This window comes from Curcuma longa, chromosome 1 (assembly GCF_044706935.1).
Source record: "Curcuma longa cultivar G26 ecotype Majalengka, Jawa Barat chromosome 1, ITB_CL_G26_1.1, whole genome shotgun sequence".
NCBI lineage: Eukaryota > Viridiplantae > Streptophyta > Magnoliopsida > Zingiberales > Zingiberaceae > Curcuma > Curcuma longa.
In genome coordinates this window covers 18,332,986-18,352,592 of record NC_133861.1, presented here as the reverse complement: position 1 = coordinate 18,352,592, position 19,607 = coordinate 18,332,986, and the positions used below count along the sequence as shown (strand labels likewise).

The following is a 19,607-nucleotide window of genomic DNA, read 5'->3' as shown; positions in this document are numbered from 1 at the left end:
GAAAAGAAAAGAAAATTAAATCAGACAGTAAGTAAAGCAGTGAAAAAAAAAAGCTCCATTCGCAATGACCATATCTTTTTCTGAATAACCCTCCATAATTGTATTGTGAAGAGAGTTCCAACTAATCACGCAAATGCATTCATTCAAGAAATGGAAATATTTTTCCAATAACAATCTACTCAAAATTTGCCATCGTGTCAACTCAACTCATTTTTTTCAGATAAATCTTCATCTGGGGACCTTAACAAATATACCTTTAATACAGGAAGCATAATACAGACAGCCAGAAACATAATGATTTTTAATTTTCATAAATTGTCAAATTGGAAAATATAGGAAGCACTAATGCAAGAAGTTCTTGGCAAAATAAAATTGGCCGAGCATGCAAGCTTCCACTGAGACACTTAGCCTGTTCCATTGAAGATGATTGACCCAAGCAAAAGAAACATTTGCAGTGCACATTGCAACTAACTCTCAGGTATATAATTGCCAAGATGAATTCAAAGTGCAAATACCATCAAAATTCAGAATGATGATAGATATAGAACATAATACTCATGAATCGTTGTCCAAGCCCATACAATAAAACGTGCACAGATGACTACCAAATTGTGATAAAACATCCACCAGAGCTCCATACCCACCAACAGCTATAACCTGAAGATCAAGCCAGTAACAGTTTTCATAATCCAGCAGGAACAAAAAAAAAGTAGTTTGTCTTGATAGGAAATTAAAAGAAATGAAAGACACTAGCAGAAAATTACCCAGGGGATTTTTTTTGCTTGTTAGCCAACAAAGAAAATCAATTAATTTGCACTTTAAGGAACTCTAGCAATATTCTCAATCAATCATCACCTCTGTTTTATTTAACTTTTTGGCTATTACTAGTATAGATTATCTGGAAGATTAGACAGTTAGAATCTTATTGCTTACATCAAAGGCCAAGTCTAGATAGAGGTGCACTGAAGATCTAATGCCTTAACTGTAGTTCAAATATTTGGCCAAGCAAATCATATCGAAAAGATTTTTGGAAACACATCTCACTGAATTTGATGAAATTCAGACTTTCATGAAGAGATATTCTACTTTCATGCAACCTATTGTTTCTCTCAATGTTATACAGCTCTTTTGTCCCTCAATATATTCTTTAGTCTTCACCTAGCAACGATACTAGAAAAAAGGACAGTTGACTAACATACCGTGCAGAAGTGAAACACACATTTTCCTTTCCAGAGAATAATTTTAAAAAAATGATGTGAGGTTCCGGCATGTTAATTAGGATTCAACATAAAGACAGATTGAAAGCAAGCCTACTTAGAAAGCAACATTGACCATTTTATACAAGTTCCTGAAATAATTATTTGCCCATCATGACAAGTATATAATCTTTTAGTAGAAAATTGAAACTTAAAAGAAGAGAGCAAAATCATACTCCAGAAGGGTGCAGTGAAACAGAAAAGGCAGATTGAGGAGCACATTTTAATTGTGAAAGAGTAGCTCCATTAATACTGAAACGAGTGAGCACAGGTTCTGATCCAACCGCAACAATCTACATAGTGACAGGGAATGGAGAAATCAATATGAATACAAACTAGCTACAACAACAACAACCAAGCCTTCTCCCACTAGGTGGGATTGGCTATGAATACAAACTAACTGATTAAACAAACTGTACAAAATAATAATAAGTTGGAAAAGGTACAAGTTAATATCTGCACTATACAAAATCCATGTTAATTACTTGAGGTCTGCACTATCACTAATCCACAATTCCTATTCAAAAAAGTATTAAACAGATATCTAGCTCAATCATGAGAAGAATGAGCCTCCTAAAACCAATTTGACTTCATTTTAATGGAACTTAGAATTTGAACCTTGCAAAGAATTCGGATTTTCAAATAATTTTACAATCTTATTGTTTTATTCAAAGAAAATCATGAATTTGCTTGCATGGACTTGTAGTGGAAATCATATTAGGATTTTGTTGTACTCTCATGTTAGTCATTCTTCCTACAAACTGGCAAAATAAAAATCAAGTGTTGCTAGAGCAGGTTAGAAAATCAACACTTCTATGAATAGCATCCCAAAAGTCCACATTAGCAAATACAGAATACCACTGAAACAAACTAGTGCCGTACTCATGCACTAAATTCCTTCTCCAAATTTGACCTACTCCTTTCTCGTAGACCTAGACATCTCTCCAGACTGCAAAGTTCACTACTTTTTAGTCACAAAAACATCAAAGTATGCAATTGCATTATGTTGCATATTTGCAGACTCCCATCTAAACCATTTCTTTTAGCATATCTCAGCCAAGGAAAGCTGAATTTTAAAGTACTATTAGACTCTGCGATCTTTTCAATTATCCCTCCGGACTCATGCTAGATGACCTGACATTAACACCATACTGTCTGATACCATCACTTCTATTGATCACGTGTAAAAAAAAACTCAGAACTCATATTAGGCACCTAAATTCATCTGTGATTCTCGTATCCAAGTCTGAGCAATATGATATTAGAACATGAATGCCACTTTACCAAAACAAGTGATAGGGTAAGCAAGTAAGATTTTAGCAAGCATCCTTGATATCACCATCATTATACTAACTACAATTTGCAAGTTCATGTTTGCGACACTCTTTCGTATCAACTATTAAGTATGACAGTCGATCAAACATTGCAAATGTATTAGAGCATAGTTTAGTAATGAGATAAAGCAGATAAAACTGAGCTGATGTAGATTTTCACAGTGACCAAAATGTAATTACAGTCATTGATTTTGTGATGCTACATATCAGATTCTCTAGGCCAGGCTGAATACGACTATATTGATCCCATTTATAGCCTAACAAGAAAATCTTTTGGTGATAACTAGTAAACTGCTTATAATAGCTTAAAAGTGATCTAATTGAGGATGATCCTAAAAGTGAGAGCTAGTAAAGTGCTTCATCAATCTTTTTTTCAGGATTAAGGTCATATCACCTACCTTACCAATAGCACATCAGGGAAAAAATCCTCCATATTCAACAGATTCTAAAGGACAAATAGCCAAATATTGTATCTGTGATACGACCAAACCAGTACAAGCAAAAAAGGGATAGTTTATATTTAAAATGAATTAGCTTAAAAATTACAAATGCCGCCAACATGAAGTGTTGTGCCATTTCCACAGTGGTTCAGCACGCAACTGTAGCATATTGCTTAGCGGATGTAATTCAGCTGCCCCAAAACAAGCATGGTATACCTAGTATCGAAATCTTTGAATTGACAGAAAAGAGAATATGTCTATCCAGCTAACAGTCTGTAAGAAATTTGCATACTCCAAGAGACAAATAGAGCTAGCAAGAGTTAAAGTTCCTTGACATAGATTTGAAAAGGTTCATGTAGTCAATCACATATCTAGACAGGGCCCAGCGTGTATCTTGATAAGAACTTACCTGATTATCATCAAACAGCAAATCTTGCACTGGAGCATAATGGCCTATGCTAAAGATACATTCATAGGATAGCAAACTCCAAACCGATAATCCAGTACCAGTTCCACAAGCCTGAAAGGGAACATTACTTATCCAAAACCTTTCATTTGTCATACAAAAAGAAGGGCATGACACAATTCAGAAGTAAAACATATGTACTACTTTGATGTAAATAATATCCATATGCAACCTATACATATAGTCAATTTCTCCGGAGCTTCTTTGCTTAGTTTAGATGAAACAATAATAGATTTGAATCAAACCAAACAGCATAGTTTAGAGATGCTATGGGGCGTATCTAGTTCAAAGTTTCAACTAATCCACTTATCCTTACTTTTTTTAATTAGATTCTATTTAGATATGGTGTGCACATACACACATACACATTAACATGCATAAAGTGTATAAAAGCATGTGACACCCACCAATACACTGAAATGTTATCTAACTGGGATGGAACAACAACAGGGATATAGAGCATATGATGGGTGGAGGTTTGCATATTAGTAACATTTGTAGAATCTTGGGGGAAAAAACAGGGTATAACACAGATATTGAAGAAACAATTAAAATGAGCACAACAAATATATATGGTAATTCAATAATAAAGTGTCAAGTATCTTATTGTCTACTCATAATGAATGAGGTTAATTTTGCCAATGTTGTATTTCAAATGAAATGTGAAGTAAAACTCTTAAGGTTGCATTTGATACGCATGAATGGAATGGAAATGAAATGAAACTTAAAAATGAAATGAAAAGAGCAATGATTCATTTCATTTATTTATTTGGTTGCAATAATAAAATGATATAACTATGCTTCAATCAATGTAACTTTTTTAATCTCTAATTTTTTTCAGCCAACTTAACTTATATGCTCCACTTATCTATTTGAGTGTTTCATCTTCTTTGTTCGTTTGGCATACCTGATTGATTGATCCACAAAATATGCTTGAAATGGCTGGTACACTCAAACACGTCCAACCCACTCAATTCCAACCTGATATGGTTGTTATATCTTATTCGACCAACTTAACCGACTTGACTCACTTGATCTTTTCACACAATTTGATTGGTTTGATTGGCTCAAACTCTAAACAATGTTATATTTCTTGAATAACTTTTACTCTGAATCAAAACAAGAAATAAAATAAAAGAACTATTGAAATTTAATTAATAATAGATCTTACTTATCATCTCAAAAATAATTTAATTTTGCTAGCCAATGAAGAAGTATCATATATTTTTTAAAAAAAAATCTATACATGAAAACTAGAGGTAGAATAACATAATTTCAAAAAATCAATAAAAATACGGAAGCAAATGCATTGAAGATAGAAATTGTACCAGCCAACTTTCACTTGAATCAATGGCAACGGAGCTGACCCAAGAAGATAGCTTAGACTTAAGGTTCCTCCCAGATTGTATAATTTGAGTGCATAATCCACTTCTACAATCTAAAATACAAATAATTCAAGAGCTGCATAAATCAGCATATCCCATATGTTCATGAGCATGAAAAACATAAAATTGAATGTATAAATTATAAATTAAGCTATTCTCTGATATCGCCAAAAGGCTGAAAGCCACTACAAAACCAATGAATCAACCTTTACCTTCTTTATTTGCCATATTCTACCTTAGTTTTTCACCATCACTTCTAAGCTAAACCACAGATGCGAGGACTCCAGGTTTTTGAAATTCTAATCTTAATGTTAATACTAAATGGTTCTAGGAATTAAAAAACACTCATCAGATTTCCAGTCAATCTGTATCCCCTTGTAAGGAAGACAAAAAAAAAGTTGTTTCTAAGAGCATTTAGCAATTCATGTGGTCTTCGGAGTCTGAAAGACAAACAGTTCATTGAGTAGCCCCAAAAGATTCTTTTACATAAGCCAGAGCATTCAGTAAACAATACAGATATTAGTTTCACTCTCTCAACCTTCACTCATCTTAACAAATCCTTCAACTCAAACTCAGACTAACAAGCCATATTTGTTGGGAGAAGTCATGCGATGGAAACTCACCAGAGAATCAAGAATACCATCTACAGATTGAATAATAAGCATGGACTAGTCAATTTAGCTTTACCAACATTAAGACATTTTATTGTTCAATACTGTCGTGTTCCAAGTATAAATTTTAAACGCTAGTGCACATATATTTACATATTGTAGGTCATTCTACAGCACTATACTATTAAGTCTTTAACTCACCCCATATTCGTGTTGTTCCATCTTCTGAACCTGTGATAATCTTAGAAGGGATAACCACATAACCGAGTTAGTAAACAAAAGGCGTAAGATGTAAAAATAGCCATTGAAATGCCAAAGTGGCGAGAATTCAGTGTCGAGAGAATAATAGCTGAAAAGGTTAGGCACTAGATGACATAGTATAAAACTAGTTGTAAAACCTGAGGATGAGCAAAATGAAAGGGGCATGCACAGTTTAAAAAGCAGTCTATGCTATTGCTTATGTAACTAAGGCTTCACCTTGTCACATATATCACATTTATCTTTGATCAACTACTGTCCTTATTAACTTTTGGAAATTTTAAAACAATCATTTGTTCCTTCTTTTGGTAAAGCATAAAGCTTAGGTTATAAGGGCACGTTTGGTTGAAGGTTACTGTTGATAACCTTGATTATCTACCTAAGGTTATGTTGTTTAGCCCTGTTTGGTTCAAGTAATGAGTGATTCCCACGTGATGAAGCATGCCCGCCATGTCAGGAAGTGGGACATATAACCCGGAATGTGATTACCTTGGAAGTGTTAGGTTTTTCGTGATTCCGGAGTTAATAATAAAAAATTCCTAAAATTATCCTCCGATTTTTTCCCCATATACCTGCCAATTCTCCTCTTTCCAAGCTCTAGGCGGCCACTAGGCCAGCCACAAGAAGCCGAGGCTCTCCGATGACACCCACGACGACGACCACTAGCCACTTCGGCCACAGTCGGACTCCATCCCTCTCGCCCCTTCTATGCTTTTCATGTCTTCTTCTCTTACAAGGTCTTCACCTTTGCCCTCTTCACCCTCCTCTTCCTCGCCTCCCTCTCCGCCTTCCTCTCCTCACTCTTCATCCCCTTCCCACCACTCCCCCACCTTTGCCCTCCGCTGCCATCGTTTCCTCGCCTCCAATCCCCTCCATGCCCTCGTTGGCCTAATCTACTATCAGGCCATTGACCACTCTATCGTCACAACCTCCTACACAGCTTATGCTCACTGCCTCAAGCTCGACTCCTCCCATCAGCTTCGCATCTTTCAAAGCCTTGACGGTTTGCTCTCCGATCTCTCCCTCCACCTCGCAAGAACGGTCATCCACGATGAAGACACCCTGTGTGCCGTCGAGGAGGCCAAGGACCGCATCAAGTTCACCTGCTAGTTCGTTGGCGAGTCCTAGGAGGCATTCGATACCAAGCAACTCCACCACGCCAACAAGCTAGGCGCTCTTTTTGGCTCCATCGCCGTGGGATCCACGCCCAAGAGCCTCCACTACCTCGCCATGCACTGACAAGAAGGCCGAGGAGAGATATTTTTTCCCCAGATGCTTGTCAGTTCTCCTTCTAGGCTCTGGGCGGCCATCGAGCTCGCCACAAGAAGTCGAGGCTCTGCGATGACACCCACAACGACAAGGTCGCCAAGCCTGAGGCGCACAAGTGCTCCATCTGTGGCCTCAAGTTCGTTATTGGCCAGGCCCTGGGTGACCACATGAGGCGTCGGTCACATGAGGCGCCACCAAATTGCCCTCGCGGTCGACGTGAGCTTCGACGCTAAGAAGAAGGCTAAGGAGAGGTCGAGGGGCTTGTGGTTGGACCTCAATATGCCATGGGCTAACGGCGAGGGCGACGCTGTAACAAAATTTTTGAGTTTGAGAGTTTAGATTCGAGTCCAGTAACAAAATAAGTTGTTTTAGGAAACTTCAAATTCAATTTTTTTTGTGTGAAACAAGCAACAGAATTTGATGCAGAAGTGTAAAATTAATAGAGAAACATCACAGTATGCAAAGTGCACATGCTGTGCTTATTAAATATTATTTATAATTAGTCTTATTGTTGCAACAATAGGCTACAATTTCCAACTATTTGACGTTATATACATTGATCCTATTCAGCCATTGAATTCTATCTATAGAGTAGTTTATTTTCCATCATTCTGCATTTCAACCATGTCTCTGTTACTTAAAGCAGGGAAAACATTCCTCACCATGCTAACTAGCTCTCTAATGATAAAACAAGATGGAGGTTTAGACAACAAATAAAAAGAAATGGCGTTTACTTACCTGATGACTAGATTTACGAGCAGAAATGCAGTGCAAATAATCTGTGTGGCCCCTGAATACCATTTTCTGTTTCCCTGTTTCCTAATTGCAATAAAGCTCATCACATGATTAAAGGCTTTAGCTGGAAAATAAATATCAACTCCACATATCAAATAAGCATATAAACAATCAAAAGTGAAATCCCCTTTGAGGGTGGATATGTTACATACAATGTCCCATGAGTATGCACGAGCATCGCCAGCAGCTGAATAAACTGAGCCTTCCTATTTCAAAAACTGAATTTGATCACTCACCAAAGAAGTTCATCACCAGCATTCCATAGTGCAAATCAACTTATAATGTATTCAACAACTAAAGGAAGTGTGGGTAGGACCTATGGCCTCATCATTGGATGGATAGGAGTAGAACTGATCACTCAAAGGGATGGTTGGTCAAGCATCAATTTAATTCTGTTGTCATTCAGGATGCCTAAGCCCAGTATTAAGAGGCATAAATGTCCCAAACCCATGCATTAAGTTAAATTTTCTTGAAGAATGCAGAGCAAAACTATTGCCAAATAGAAAAAATTATAAAAGATGCATAGCATAACTTAGCATGAAACCAAAAACTAATTATAATGAACTATGAAGCTAATGTTTACCTATAAGCTAAGCTTGAGTCAAATTATACACGTTCTGAAACTAACATTTTTCACAATGCTATAGAACACCTATCTTTGATGGGTATGATGAAATTGGCCGGCATCAGGGACTTCCAATGGTAAGTCAAATTATGCATATTGTAAATCCAACATTTTCACAAAACTACAGAACACCTTATCTTTGATGGGAATGGTATAATGAAATTGGTGAGTATTGGGGACTTCCAATGGCGAATCAAATTATACATGTTATAAAACCGAATAAACATTTTTCACAATAGTATAGAACACCTTATCTTTGATGGTAAAATATAATGAAATTGGTGAGTATTGGGGGGCTTCCAATGGCAAGTCAAATTATGTGTTATAAAACCAACAAATTTCACAACACTATAGAACACCTTATCTTTGATGGGAATGGTATAACGAAATTGGTGAATATCGGGGAACTTCCAACTGTGAGATAATTGAAAATTTATGAATTGTCACAAGAGTGCTCAGAATCAGATAAAAATGTGAGGGAAGTGTAAGAAATACACTACAAAACCACCCAAAAGGCTCTAGAAAGCAAATCCAGTAGCATTCTTATCTAACAGAAAGATAAACCAATCATCAAAAAACCTACCACTATCAATAATCCAGAACATACTTTAAATGCAAGCAAAGCAAACAACAGAAAGGGAAATGAACAATAACCTGTTCATTGATTGTGATGGCATTAGTCTCAGGTATTGGCGACAGAGCCCCCCAAGGACCCCTGAAATTAGGAGAGAGAAGGTATATTTCACATCATATAGAAACAAACATAAAGAAACACACAAACATTGAAAAGTTGAAGAAGAAAACTCTTAAGTTTGAAATACTTATGTGCACCAAAACCACACAAGGAAAAACACCATGCTACACGAAGCACATTCATGGTAAAATAGAAATGTCTGCCTAAAGAGAGCAACATTACTCAAAAAAACTCTCCTGGGATGCCTTATTAGAATTTAGAAAATGAACATAGCATACAATTTTTTATGACCAAAGATGGCTTCATCATTACAACCTAAACTAAAAAAGTTCAGACTGCAATATGTGAAACTATTATATATAAATATGCATGAAGTAATATTGTAGAAATCCTACTCATGTTGTGGGTTTGCCAAGTCAAGTATTGGCTTCAACAAATTACCTGTAAGGATAAAAAATGAAATGGAGTAAATGAAAGCACATATTTCCTGAGTGCATTGTACAGATTTTAACCAATGAATTCAGAAACTGGCCTTCTCATACATTCATACCCTGGGTCTTTTTATCCACAACAATATGTGAACTCAGTATTTCCTTCCAATTCCAACCCCTTAGTCGGCCATCATCACCACAACTGCATAATATAGACAACTATATTTAACATAGAAAGAATGTCACTGATGGAGCAAATAACTAGCACGCATGTCCATCATATGAGATTCATAACTAACTAATACCAATGTTAAAGAGCTAAGCAAAAAAGACATAATAACAATCAATAGACCTAAAAAGCAAGTTGTTCTCTCCATGACTATAGAACTTCAAATCATAGGTGGGGCCTTTGTGTGCTTGAATGATACTAAGTGGGTCTGCTGACAATGGATCAGCCACAGTCCTGATTTGAAAAAGCAGATGGCTATTGAGTGAAAAAAATATTGCACTTTCATAAATCACAAAGATAATTAATGAGCAAAAAAGTACATACCTCTGATTTGTCACCATATCTAACTGCTGGTACTGAAAATATATGAAGGAACAAGAAAAAGATATCAGAAAAATATCTTGGAGGAATGACATTCAATAAACCTAGCCCTAGCACATCAAGATAATATCATACCTGTTTTACTAGAAAGCCTAACCACATAAATTAGTAACAAAATGAGCTAATCTAGAAACATTCAAATAGCACATCACTGCAACTTTGGTTCTGCTCAATTTCCAGATTTACAGAACTACTATACTTTACAATTAAACAAATGGCCCATGATCTAGAAAAAGAATAATCACAAATCTAGGAGATGATGAAATACCCCAATCACAATCACCAAAATATATACAAACAATAAAGCTTGACCAGCATCCTTGAAAATAAATTAACAAAAAGCAATGCATTGAAATTATTTCTTGCCAAATCTAATTTAAAACTCCTAAATTCCTCTTAGATAATGTTTCCTCTCTCCAATCAATGTATTTCATTGAATAAATATTTCAATCTTGTGGAAACCCATATTAAAACAGAATTTATTTGAGTTTGGACGATATTAGGACTAAATAATCAACATTTTGTAAAGTCAAATATGGAGAAGATTGTACCTTTTCAGTGCATCATTAATCACAAAAGCACAATATTGTTGACCTTCTATTAGTTGTCAACGAGTAAGAAAACGTATATTATGTAGCAATTTTAATTTAAATATTAAGTTTAACATATTTGTATGCACCAACCTCCAACTTGCTTCCATATAAATATAGTGGGAAATTATATATTACCGAGCAAATAAAGTGTTCTTGCCTTCAAATCCATGCGCATTATTCTCTTGAGCCCATTCTTTCTATTTTCCATTGCGCGTGTATTAGATAACTAAGGCTAAAGAGCAGACCTCTTAACAATAAAATGTACTTTCATAAGGCATTCAAACGAACGGGTACAGCGTCACGGTGACATCGCAGTAACCCTAACAGAATCGATTACCTGAGACATAGAGGCGATGCAAGAAGGCAAGGAGTAAGACGACAAGGAACCATCGCTGGAAGCCACGACGAGGATTTCAGGGTTAGGGTTCTGGGAAGGGGCGAAGGCAGTTCGGAAGACAGTTCGACATCGCAGTTCCCTCTCCTGAAGAATGCTCTTCCTGTATCTTTCTTCGTCCCAACACCTAGCGTCACCACCGGTTCCCTCCTGTTCCGTCGCCATTCCGGCATCGCCGACGATGGTCGCCGCTGCTTCTCCCTCTATTTCGATGAGCAGGAGTTGGCCTTTCTTGGGTTCCAATGCACCTCTGTTATGTTATATTTACAGTCTAATAGCCCAATCGGGTCACTTGTCTCAGAATGAGTTAAGAAGTCATTTTCTAACAAAATAAAAAATATAAATATACGACTACAGTAATATCGCAATCTTGTCACACTAATTCATTTTCTTCCTCAATTTAAGAGTTCCAATTTTGATCTACAATTTAGGCATCTCCTCCTCGGCCTCCACGAACCTGACTCCTCCTCGGCCTCCACGAACCCGACCCCCTCCGGTGAGAACCGTAGCGTCAAGGCTAAAAACCAGACCTTTCTTCTGTTTCTCATAAAGCAGAGAAGGAAAGGAGCGACCTTTGGAGGTCGAAATGCAACTCTCAGTCTCGGAAGCGATGGAGTTCTCTCCTCCAAATTAAAGCTGAGGACTAGGGAGGCGAAACAAGCCACAAAAGGGGAGTCAACAACGGAAGGTGTTAGTTTGTGGTGCATGAGGCAACGAAAGGGGGCATTGTGCTGAGATAACCCTCTCTATGATTCCAAACGGCCAACACTGAGGGATATCTGAGTAACAGAGAGAAGCTTGAATAGATTTGGGAGTTCAATAACTAGAGCCCAACTTTGGAATTGTTATAAAGTAGTAACAAACTCTTTTTTACTAATCATGTTCTTAAAGGGATGGGAACAAAAAAAAATGCATTCAAGGAAGAGGATTGCAAGAATTGATCTGTCAACGCAAGCAATGTGTTAATGAGATAGAAGTCTTCATGGTCACGTTTTTAAAAACAGATTGTTTGATTTTTTGGTATCAAATTAAGCTGATCTTCTTTTGATTTTTTTATTATACTATAATTATTTATTTGATAATTTTTATTTTTTATTTTTATAATTTAGATATTTAATTCTTCAAACAAATTAATTTTAATTTATTTTTTATCCCACGGTCCCACACGGTTGGATTAGATTTGACCACTTTCTTCTATGGTTGTTCATTTTCCATAAACAAGATGGTATTTCTATTAAAATAAACTATTTTATTTATAATTTTTTATATTAACAAATCAAACATATTTTTCAATTTTATTTTATAAAAAATAAATATATATAATATCATACTAAACACATTTTTTATTTTTTCTAAATACTAAATCAAAAAATAAAAAATAAAAAATATAATATAAAAAATAAAAAAATTCACCTAATGAAAAAAATTAATTTTAACTTTTTAAAAATAAATAATTTTAAAAAATATTCATTTTTCTATTAATCGTATTTTTTATTATACTAAATATTCAAATTTAATTTTTTTAAAAAAAATCTTTGAGAAAAACAGAGCTTTAGTTAGTGTGTTTTTATAAATAAATAAATTATGGAAAAATTACTTGTAATCCGAGTGTTTAGGTTGTTTTCTTCAACTTAGACTTGTATTTCCTTTGACCCACGTTATAAATCTTTTTTTTTTGGGCTTAGAAAATAGCGTTCCAGTATTTGTGTTGACGAATTCAAACCGGGTTGATGAAGTTTCAATCGATAAATTATTTCACGTTGAAATATTATACGACACGTTGAAATTATTTCCCGAAAACAAGGAAAGTTCCTGACTTGAAATTATTCTAAAACAATCACGAAGCCAAACTTGATGGACTCCGTTGAAATTTGCCAAGAATATCAGTAACAGAATAGTGGGTTCGCGCTGGCGAAGGATACGCGGTTCCGTTTCCGCTGCGACAACTGCGAGAAAAAGCGTTTACCGGGGAACACCGTCACCGAGTCACCGCCCACAGTGTTTGTGCTGACTTAGGATAAGGAGTTCCAGTTCCCCAGCGATAACTGCGACCGCGCTTGCAGAAACTACCGCAGCTAAGGAAATATTTTCTTTTTGCCAGACCAAGGCCAGAGCGATCGCGGGCGGCGGGTGACATGGTAATAGCTTGCGTTGCCCGTTGTCGCTGCAGCGGTTTCGATCGGGTCAAAGCGTGCGCGAGCACGGAATCGTAGGATCTCGGTTACTTCTTCCCGTTCCCCCATCCGAATCCCTAATTTTTACGCGTTTTCGTCCAACTTCGTCGCTGATTTAGCTGGTTGAAGGGCTAATGCCCTCGCGTCCTTAATCTGTTGAGGTTCTCATTGGGTGAATAGGAGAGTTCCTTTTCGCCTTTTCCATCGTTCTTCTTCCGTTGTGTTTCTGGTTCCCAGAGAGATTCTGAATCCGGTGGTGGGTTATCTCCGTGGTGGTGGTCGGATGGAACCTCGCGTTGGGAACAAGTTCCGCCTCGGTCGCAAGATCGGGAGCGGCTCCTTTGGGGAGATCTATTTAGGTATCTACTATTGATTTGTGGATGGATTCGTTCGATTATTTGTATTTACGATCGATGTCGTGGTTGGATTCGTTCGATTATTTTGAGCTGTTGCTTGTCGATTCCTATTGTTGTGACCCTTAAGTTTGCTGCTTTGAGGATGTGTTTAATTGTCATGTCTCGTTACAGGTACTAACATCCAAACCAATGAGGAAGTCGCGATTAAACTCGTAAGTGTAGTCTTTCTTGCCGTCTGCTTTGAAGATCATATATATATATATATATGAGAGAGAAAGAGAGATATGCTTAGTTAATGAGGATTTGCGCTAATGGTTTGTTTTAATATTTTTCAATATCAACTCTATTCTGAATAGTTCTGATCTGCGTCTAGTTGTATGGTAGACGTAATGTACTAAAAGTCATGTCATACAAGCTGAATAGAAGTCTTATTTGCTACCTATACTCCATCAACTAGACCCATCGCACTTTTCTAGTTATGGCAGTTTTCATGGAAAACTGCAGTTAGTCCCGTGGATACTCCTTAGTCTGGGACTGAAGTGTTTACAAGATTTTACCGGAAATGTTCCTTGTGTTTCTAAGTTATTTTTTCATAACCTAGTTTTGCAGGCATTCACCCATGCATGAAACAGGGTCAACCTACGTAACCTTGACTTTTTATAAACTGACTATTTTGTGGATCAAAATGTGGTCACTTTATATTGAACTAGTAATCTCAAGCCAAATGAGACAAGCACAATGTTTCCATGTATATTTCTATTTCCTTCCTAAATACTTCAGACTCATGACTTGCTGGTGCTGTTGTTAGTTTCTTTATGACTGCTTTTAATCCATGACTTGAAAGTTTTGATATATCATTCTGATGGGTTCAGTTTTTTTTTAAACTAACAGGAGAATGTCAAGACTAAGCATCCACAGCTACTCTATGAATCAAAACTATATAGGATCCTGCAGGGAGGAAGTAATCAAACATTTTATGCCCTCAGTCAAGCAATTTTGATCAAGTTTTCAAATCTCATACTTTTCACTCCTTTGCTTCTATCTGCCAGCTGGAGTCCCTAATGTGAGATGGTTTGGCGTCGAGGGCGATTATAATGTCCTTGTAATGGATTTACTAGGACCAAGTCTTGAAGACCTTTTCAACTTTTGCAGTCGTAAACTCTCTTTGAAGACTGTCCTGATGCTTGCAGATCAAATGGTATACTATATATCTAGCTTGTATTTCTAAACCAACAATTCAACATCTACCGTCACTATCTGTTCATGGGATTTTTGATCTCTTTATGCATGCCTATCGTATTCTTGTGTACCTCAGTATAATTCATCATCACTTGATCTTGTCAGCCATGTTTCTGTGGCCTTCGATTGAAACTCTCTTTCAATGAATTTAATACCTCCTGACAATAGTTTGTCTTGTGGTTTCTAATTGTTTTAACCTATTTTTATAATCAAGGTTGACCTAAATTCCAAAAACTATATTGTAGTATCTGATTTTCTTAGTTGTCTCACTTCAGATAAATCGAGTGGAATTTGTGCATTCAAAATCCTTCCTTCACCGAGATATCAAACCAGATAATTTTATTATGGGCCTTGGTAGACGAGCTAATCAGGTATGTGATTTCTTCCTCTTATGTATATCAGTATATCACTGATTGATGTCATATTTTGCTTAAAATTGTTGTTGCATCTCGTAATAGGTCTATATTATTGATTTTGGCCTTGCCAAAAAGTATAGAGACACTTCCACCCATCAGCATATTCCATACAGGTAAGACAACTTATTCTGTGAAAGCAAATCCTATATTGTTGATATTGCTACGATGTTTGAAACTGGAAGATTTGTTGACTTTAGCAGACTTCCATAAAGTTGCTCTTACAAGATCAGTTGCAAGCTTGCTAAAATTTCCAAGGCAAAGGCCCATGGATACAGTTTTATAGTTTTTTCACACTTCAATACCATTAAAGAATGGATGCAATCTTATGTTGTTTCACATGTTGGTACCACTAAAGATGGACATCAATATCATAATCTTTATGAAAATCTTGAACCTGTTTAAAACAAGTTATCAGTTTATTTGTTATAAGATATTGCTTAGAGAGTTAAATATCCATTTACAGTGAACAAGAACTATGAAATGATTAAACATATTATTGGTGCATCTTACTTCTCATAACAGTTTTAACAGTGTAGGATTTTCAGCAAGATATGGTATTCATTCTTGACTGAGTATTAAGGACAGACACTATTTTATTTAATTTTAATTTGTATCTATTTAGTTAACCATTATTCTTAGTATTTTTTTTATGTATTATTTTGCATGATCTGTAGGTTATAAGTATCTTCTCTCTTTGTTTATTTAATGTTGCATTTTATTGTAGAGAGAACAAAAACCTAACTGGGACTGCTAGATATGCAAGTGTGAATACACATCTTGGCATAGGTATGGTGAAAACCTTCCCTCATAATCTGGTTTTATTGCTTCACTTTTTTCAATATTATGTATTTTGTTGTTATCTGACTGTAATTTTCTTTTTCTAAGAACAAAGCAGGAGGGATGATTTGGAATCTCTTGGATACGTTTTAATGTACTTCTTAAGAGGAAGGTTGGTCTACTAGATAAAAACCTTTGCTTATCCATCTTGCAAATTTGTGACCTCTGGCTGCTAATACATTTTTCAGTCTACCATGGCAAGGTCTAAAAGCAGGAACAAAGAAGCAGAAGTATGAAAAAATTAGTGAAAAAAAAGTGGCCACATCAATTGAGGCAAGTTCTTAACCTTGATAACTTGGGTTCGTATGCCATTTTACCCTGGTCGTGATGATGAGAATGGTGGTTGTACTCTTGCAGGCTTTGTGCAGGGGATATCCTTCAGAATTTGCGTCTTACTTCCATTATTGTCGCTCATTAAGATTCGAGGACAAGCCTGATTATGGATATCTTAAAAGATTGTTCCGGGAGCTTTTCATCCGTGAAGGTTAATTTCTCTTCTATATGCTTGTCAAATTTCAAAATTGAGGTGCTGTTAATTGTTGAAACAATGATGAATAATTGAAGGCAGTATTTATGGCAACCTTTTTTTCTCTTTGCAGGTTTTCAGTTTGATTATGTATTTGATTGGACCATTTTGAAGTATCAGCAATCTCAGATAGCCGGTGGTCCTCCATGTGCTGTTGTTAGTCTAAATCAGTTGTTATATGTGTATTTAATTTTCTTTTCCTGAGCAAGTGGATAACCTGTTTATTCTATTTTCTTCTTCATAGGGTCCAAGTGCAGGACAAACCTCTGGCTTGGCTTCTGCTTTCTTCAATGATAGGCAGACAGGTGATTTCTCACACAACTTGTAAACCTTGTTATTATTGATTCTTTATGAATGTTAGCTCCATTTTTTCCATGTTGTTGCTTTACTAGCTTGCATTAGCGTATTTGTTGTTTGTCATTTCATAATTTACTTTGTTGGTTGTTCTGATCATGTTGCAGGAATCACATAGCCAATTGTTTCTAATGTATAAGCTACATGTTAAAAACAATCTACTTAATTTCCATAATTGGAAGTATAAAATTTGTAGTTTGTGTTTTAGCAGCTGAGGAAGGCAGGGCAGGTGGTTGGTTGACTGCAGACTCTTCTCGTCCACGAAGAACATCGCCAGCAGTAAATGTAAGCAGTGCATCAAAGCAGAAGGCACCTATGGTGAATGATGCATCTGTCAGTAAAGATGCTATGGTAAATTTTAATGGTCCTCTTTTTTTTTTTTAAACTCTTTCTGCATTTCCATTGGCATAAATTTTCATTTATTCTTTAGTAAAAACAAGATTCTTTAGTAAAAACAAATGCCACTCTTGTGTTGCTTGTTTATTGTATTGAAATCTTATGAATGGTTAGTAAACCATCAAATGGGTTCTGATTGGTGTTATATTGATCATAAACACCTGTTTGTAATATCTAATGATGAAAGATAAAAAATGTTAGGTAACTGGGCAAAAATATCAGTTTGGCATAATGCTTTTCTGCCCTACCGTTTAGACTCTTACGTGGAATTAGTGTATAATTTGCCACTCTATATCTATTGGAGTATATGGTTGATTTTTCCTTTTGGATGTTAAGTTATCGGCATGCTTTTGGTAAACATTTATGATCATCGTGCCTTGGAATTAAGGTTCCATCCAACTTAATGATTGATATTCAAAATTCTAGTTTTATAATTTTAGGTGCGTGAAACTATAGATACGCTGTTAAGTTTTATGAGATACACTCATTTTTATGTAATTCCTGAACTTGAACTATGCACAGGTTTCCAGTTTCACTCCTATGGGGCGGCCAAATGGACCCTCCAGACGGATTGCTGTTGCTGGTGGTCAAGACGTGGTGGGGACCGATCCAGATCAGTCTCGCACTCGTGCTGCAGATGCTAGCCCAGTGACTTACCACAAGGTTTCCAGTGCTCAACGAAGCTCTCCAATCATTTCTACTTCATCTGGAAGGAAACCATCTACAACCAAGAATTACGAGGCCACACTCAGAGGCATCAAGGGCCTCAATATTGATAGTGAGGCGAAGAACTAGTTGTCACTGCCAGTTCTGTGGCAACTTGTAATGTTCCTCTGAAGAATCCATAAACAAAACTGGGAGAACACTTTGGCATGAAGTTTTTCCTGGTTTATAATTGTGACATGTCTGCACGGTTACGGAGTGCTGATTTTAGGTGCCCTCCAAATGATGAAAGAAACAGCAAGTGATTCAGCGGAAGAATTTGTGTGAATTGGCTGAGGATATATGCTGAAGTCGGGACAAGTGCAGCTTGTTGGTCATTACGTCACCCATCGTTGATATCTCTATTATTTCTAGAATTTCACTATGTTTGATCATGTACTTAAATGCGTCACCTTTTGAGATTGTGTTTTAGATTTTATTTGTTTCACTGTAGGTTTAGATTGATATTCATAGATAGATATTAGATAAGCTTCAAAGGAAAGGAGTGAGGGCCTATAAGTATTTGTACTTGTGACGTTGATCATTGTTTGAGATTCTAAACTCTTCATAATTTGTTTTCTTAATATTTGATGCATAAAGCTATGAAGAACCCCACTCCATCGGAAGAAATATGAAACTCATAGGAATAGGTTAAATAGATCGTCATGTGATAATTATTTGTTTGCATCGCGATTCAAAATCATCATAAGCTAAGTGGTCATTGTTTTGGATCAGTTACGGAGCCATTAGGTGATTTTATGATGTAAAATATTGATTCATGTGATGGATAATTTTGTGGGACTCATTCATCAAATATTAAGGATATATCTATATGAAAATATATATTTCAAACATTGAAATTAAGTGACTTGTCAACTAAAACCAAACAGAAGGAATCGAAAAGCATTAAAAAAATACGTTTAAATTTTATTTATTATTTTGTTCTCTACTTTAATTTTATTTCCTTATAAAAAAAGTAAGTTTTAAAACTAGCAGCCTCTGACGTTCACTTTGACATTTCAAATTCTTTTGTTCACGTATTAAGCATAACCCACTGTGTTCAATTTAGAGTTAAAAGAATCAAAATTATAATAAATCCGACCTGCCGGATTCGAACCAGCGACCTAAGGATATCAGCACCATACTACAGTCCTCCGCTCTACCAACTGAGCTAAGGTCGGGATTGATTAACGGATAAATCAAATAATACATATTCAAAAATAGAATAACATATATTTGAAACTCAATTATCCAAAAAATGTTTTTAGTAGGCCTAACATCCTATCATCACTTTTGGTTAAAAAAAAAAACTAAACTATTTATTAAACCAACTATCTCAATTCTCAAATCCTCTTTTAAATTAGCCTAAGGAACACATTTAGTTGAAAACTGAAACTCTCATTCTTATTTAGAATAGAAAAAAATCCTTCTACTTATAAAAGCTTA

The 19,607-nt window shown here is 36.0% G+C and overlaps 2 protein-coding genes and 1 non-coding gene across 4 annotated transcripts; 1 reads left to right on the top strand and 2 right to left on the bottom strand.

Moving 5' to 3' along the window:
* Positions 1-224: 224 nt before the first annotated feature.
* Positions 225-11,390, bottom strand: LOC141832181 (THO complex subunit 6-like). The gene is made up of 13 exons (XM_074719674.1): positions 11,105-11,390; positions 10,118-10,149; positions 9,917-10,027; positions 9,684-9,766; positions 9,529-9,574; positions 9,094-9,154; positions 7,967-8,020; positions 7,758-7,838; positions 5,694-5,733; positions 4,825-4,934; positions 3,440-3,550; positions 1,433-1,549; positions 225-657 (listed from the first exon to the last, which is right to left on the bottom strand). The coding sequence occupies exons 1-13, from the start codon at positions 11,324-11,326 to the stop codon at positions 556-558; spliced, it is 1,170 nt and encodes a 389-aa protein (XP_074575775.1). The 5' UTR covers positions 11,327-11,390; the 3' UTR covers positions 225-555.
* A 1,840-nt stretch (positions 11,391-13,230) lies between these two features.
* Positions 13,231-18,744, top strand: LOC141832165 (casein kinase 1-like protein 2). Of its 2 annotated transcripts, none has more exons than XM_074719657.1 (14): positions 13,231-13,694; positions 13,863-13,903; positions 14,583-14,652; positions 14,741-14,889; positions 15,206-15,301; positions 15,389-15,459; positions 16,071-16,132; positions 16,232-16,295; positions 16,372-16,456; positions 16,541-16,667; positions 16,783-16,865; positions 16,954-17,014; positions 17,272-17,414; positions 17,982-18,744. In XM_074719657.1, exons 1-14 carry the CDS (start codon positions 13,619-13,621, stop codon positions 18,252-18,254), a joined length of 1,401 nt encoding a protein of 466 aa, XP_074575758.1. In that variant the 5' UTR covers positions 13,231-13,618; the 3' UTR covers positions 18,255-18,744. The 2 variants fall into 2 exon arrangements, with proteins under 2 accessions (XP_074575758.1, XP_074575765.1); XM_074719664.1 differs by having other exon boundaries at positions 13,232-13,694; positions 17,275-17,414.
* A 513-nt stretch (positions 18,745-19,257) lies between these two features.
* On the bottom strand, positions 19,258-19,342 carry TRNAY-GUA (transfer RNA tyrosine (anticodon GUA)). The gene is given in 2 exon segments: positions 19,258-19,293; positions 19,306-19,342. It is a non-coding gene; the product is annotated as a tRNA-Tyr (tRNA).
* Positions 19,343-19,607: the final 265 nt, after the last annotated feature.

Bases quoted from the DNA above. Each gene is read 5' to 3' on its own strand.
- LOC141832165 (XM_074719657.1), top strand. From the start codon at position 13,619: ATGGAACCTCGCGTTGGGAACAAGTTCCGCCTCGGTCGCAAGATCGGG. The intron at 14,890-15,205 runs GTATACTATATA...GTCTCACTTCAG, and splicing joins TGATGCTTGCAGATCAAATG to ATAAATCGAGTGGAATTTGT. The intron at 16,133-16,231 runs GTATGGTGAAAA...TCTTTTTCTAAG, and splicing joins GAATACACATCTTGGCATAG to AACAAAGCAGGAGGGATGAT.
- LOC141832181 (XM_074719674.1), bottom strand. From the start codon at position 11,326: ATGGCGACGGAACAGGAGGGAACCGGTGGTGACGCTAGGTGTTGGGAC. The intron at 9,575-9,683 runs GTATGAATGTAT...TTATCCTTACAG, and splicing joins TGTGGATAAAAAGACCCAGG to GTAATTTGTTGAAGCCAATA. The intron at 9,155-9,528 runs GTAGGATTTCTA...TCCTAATTTCAG, and splicing joins TTGGCAAACCCACAACATGA to GGGTCCTTGGGGGGCTCTGT.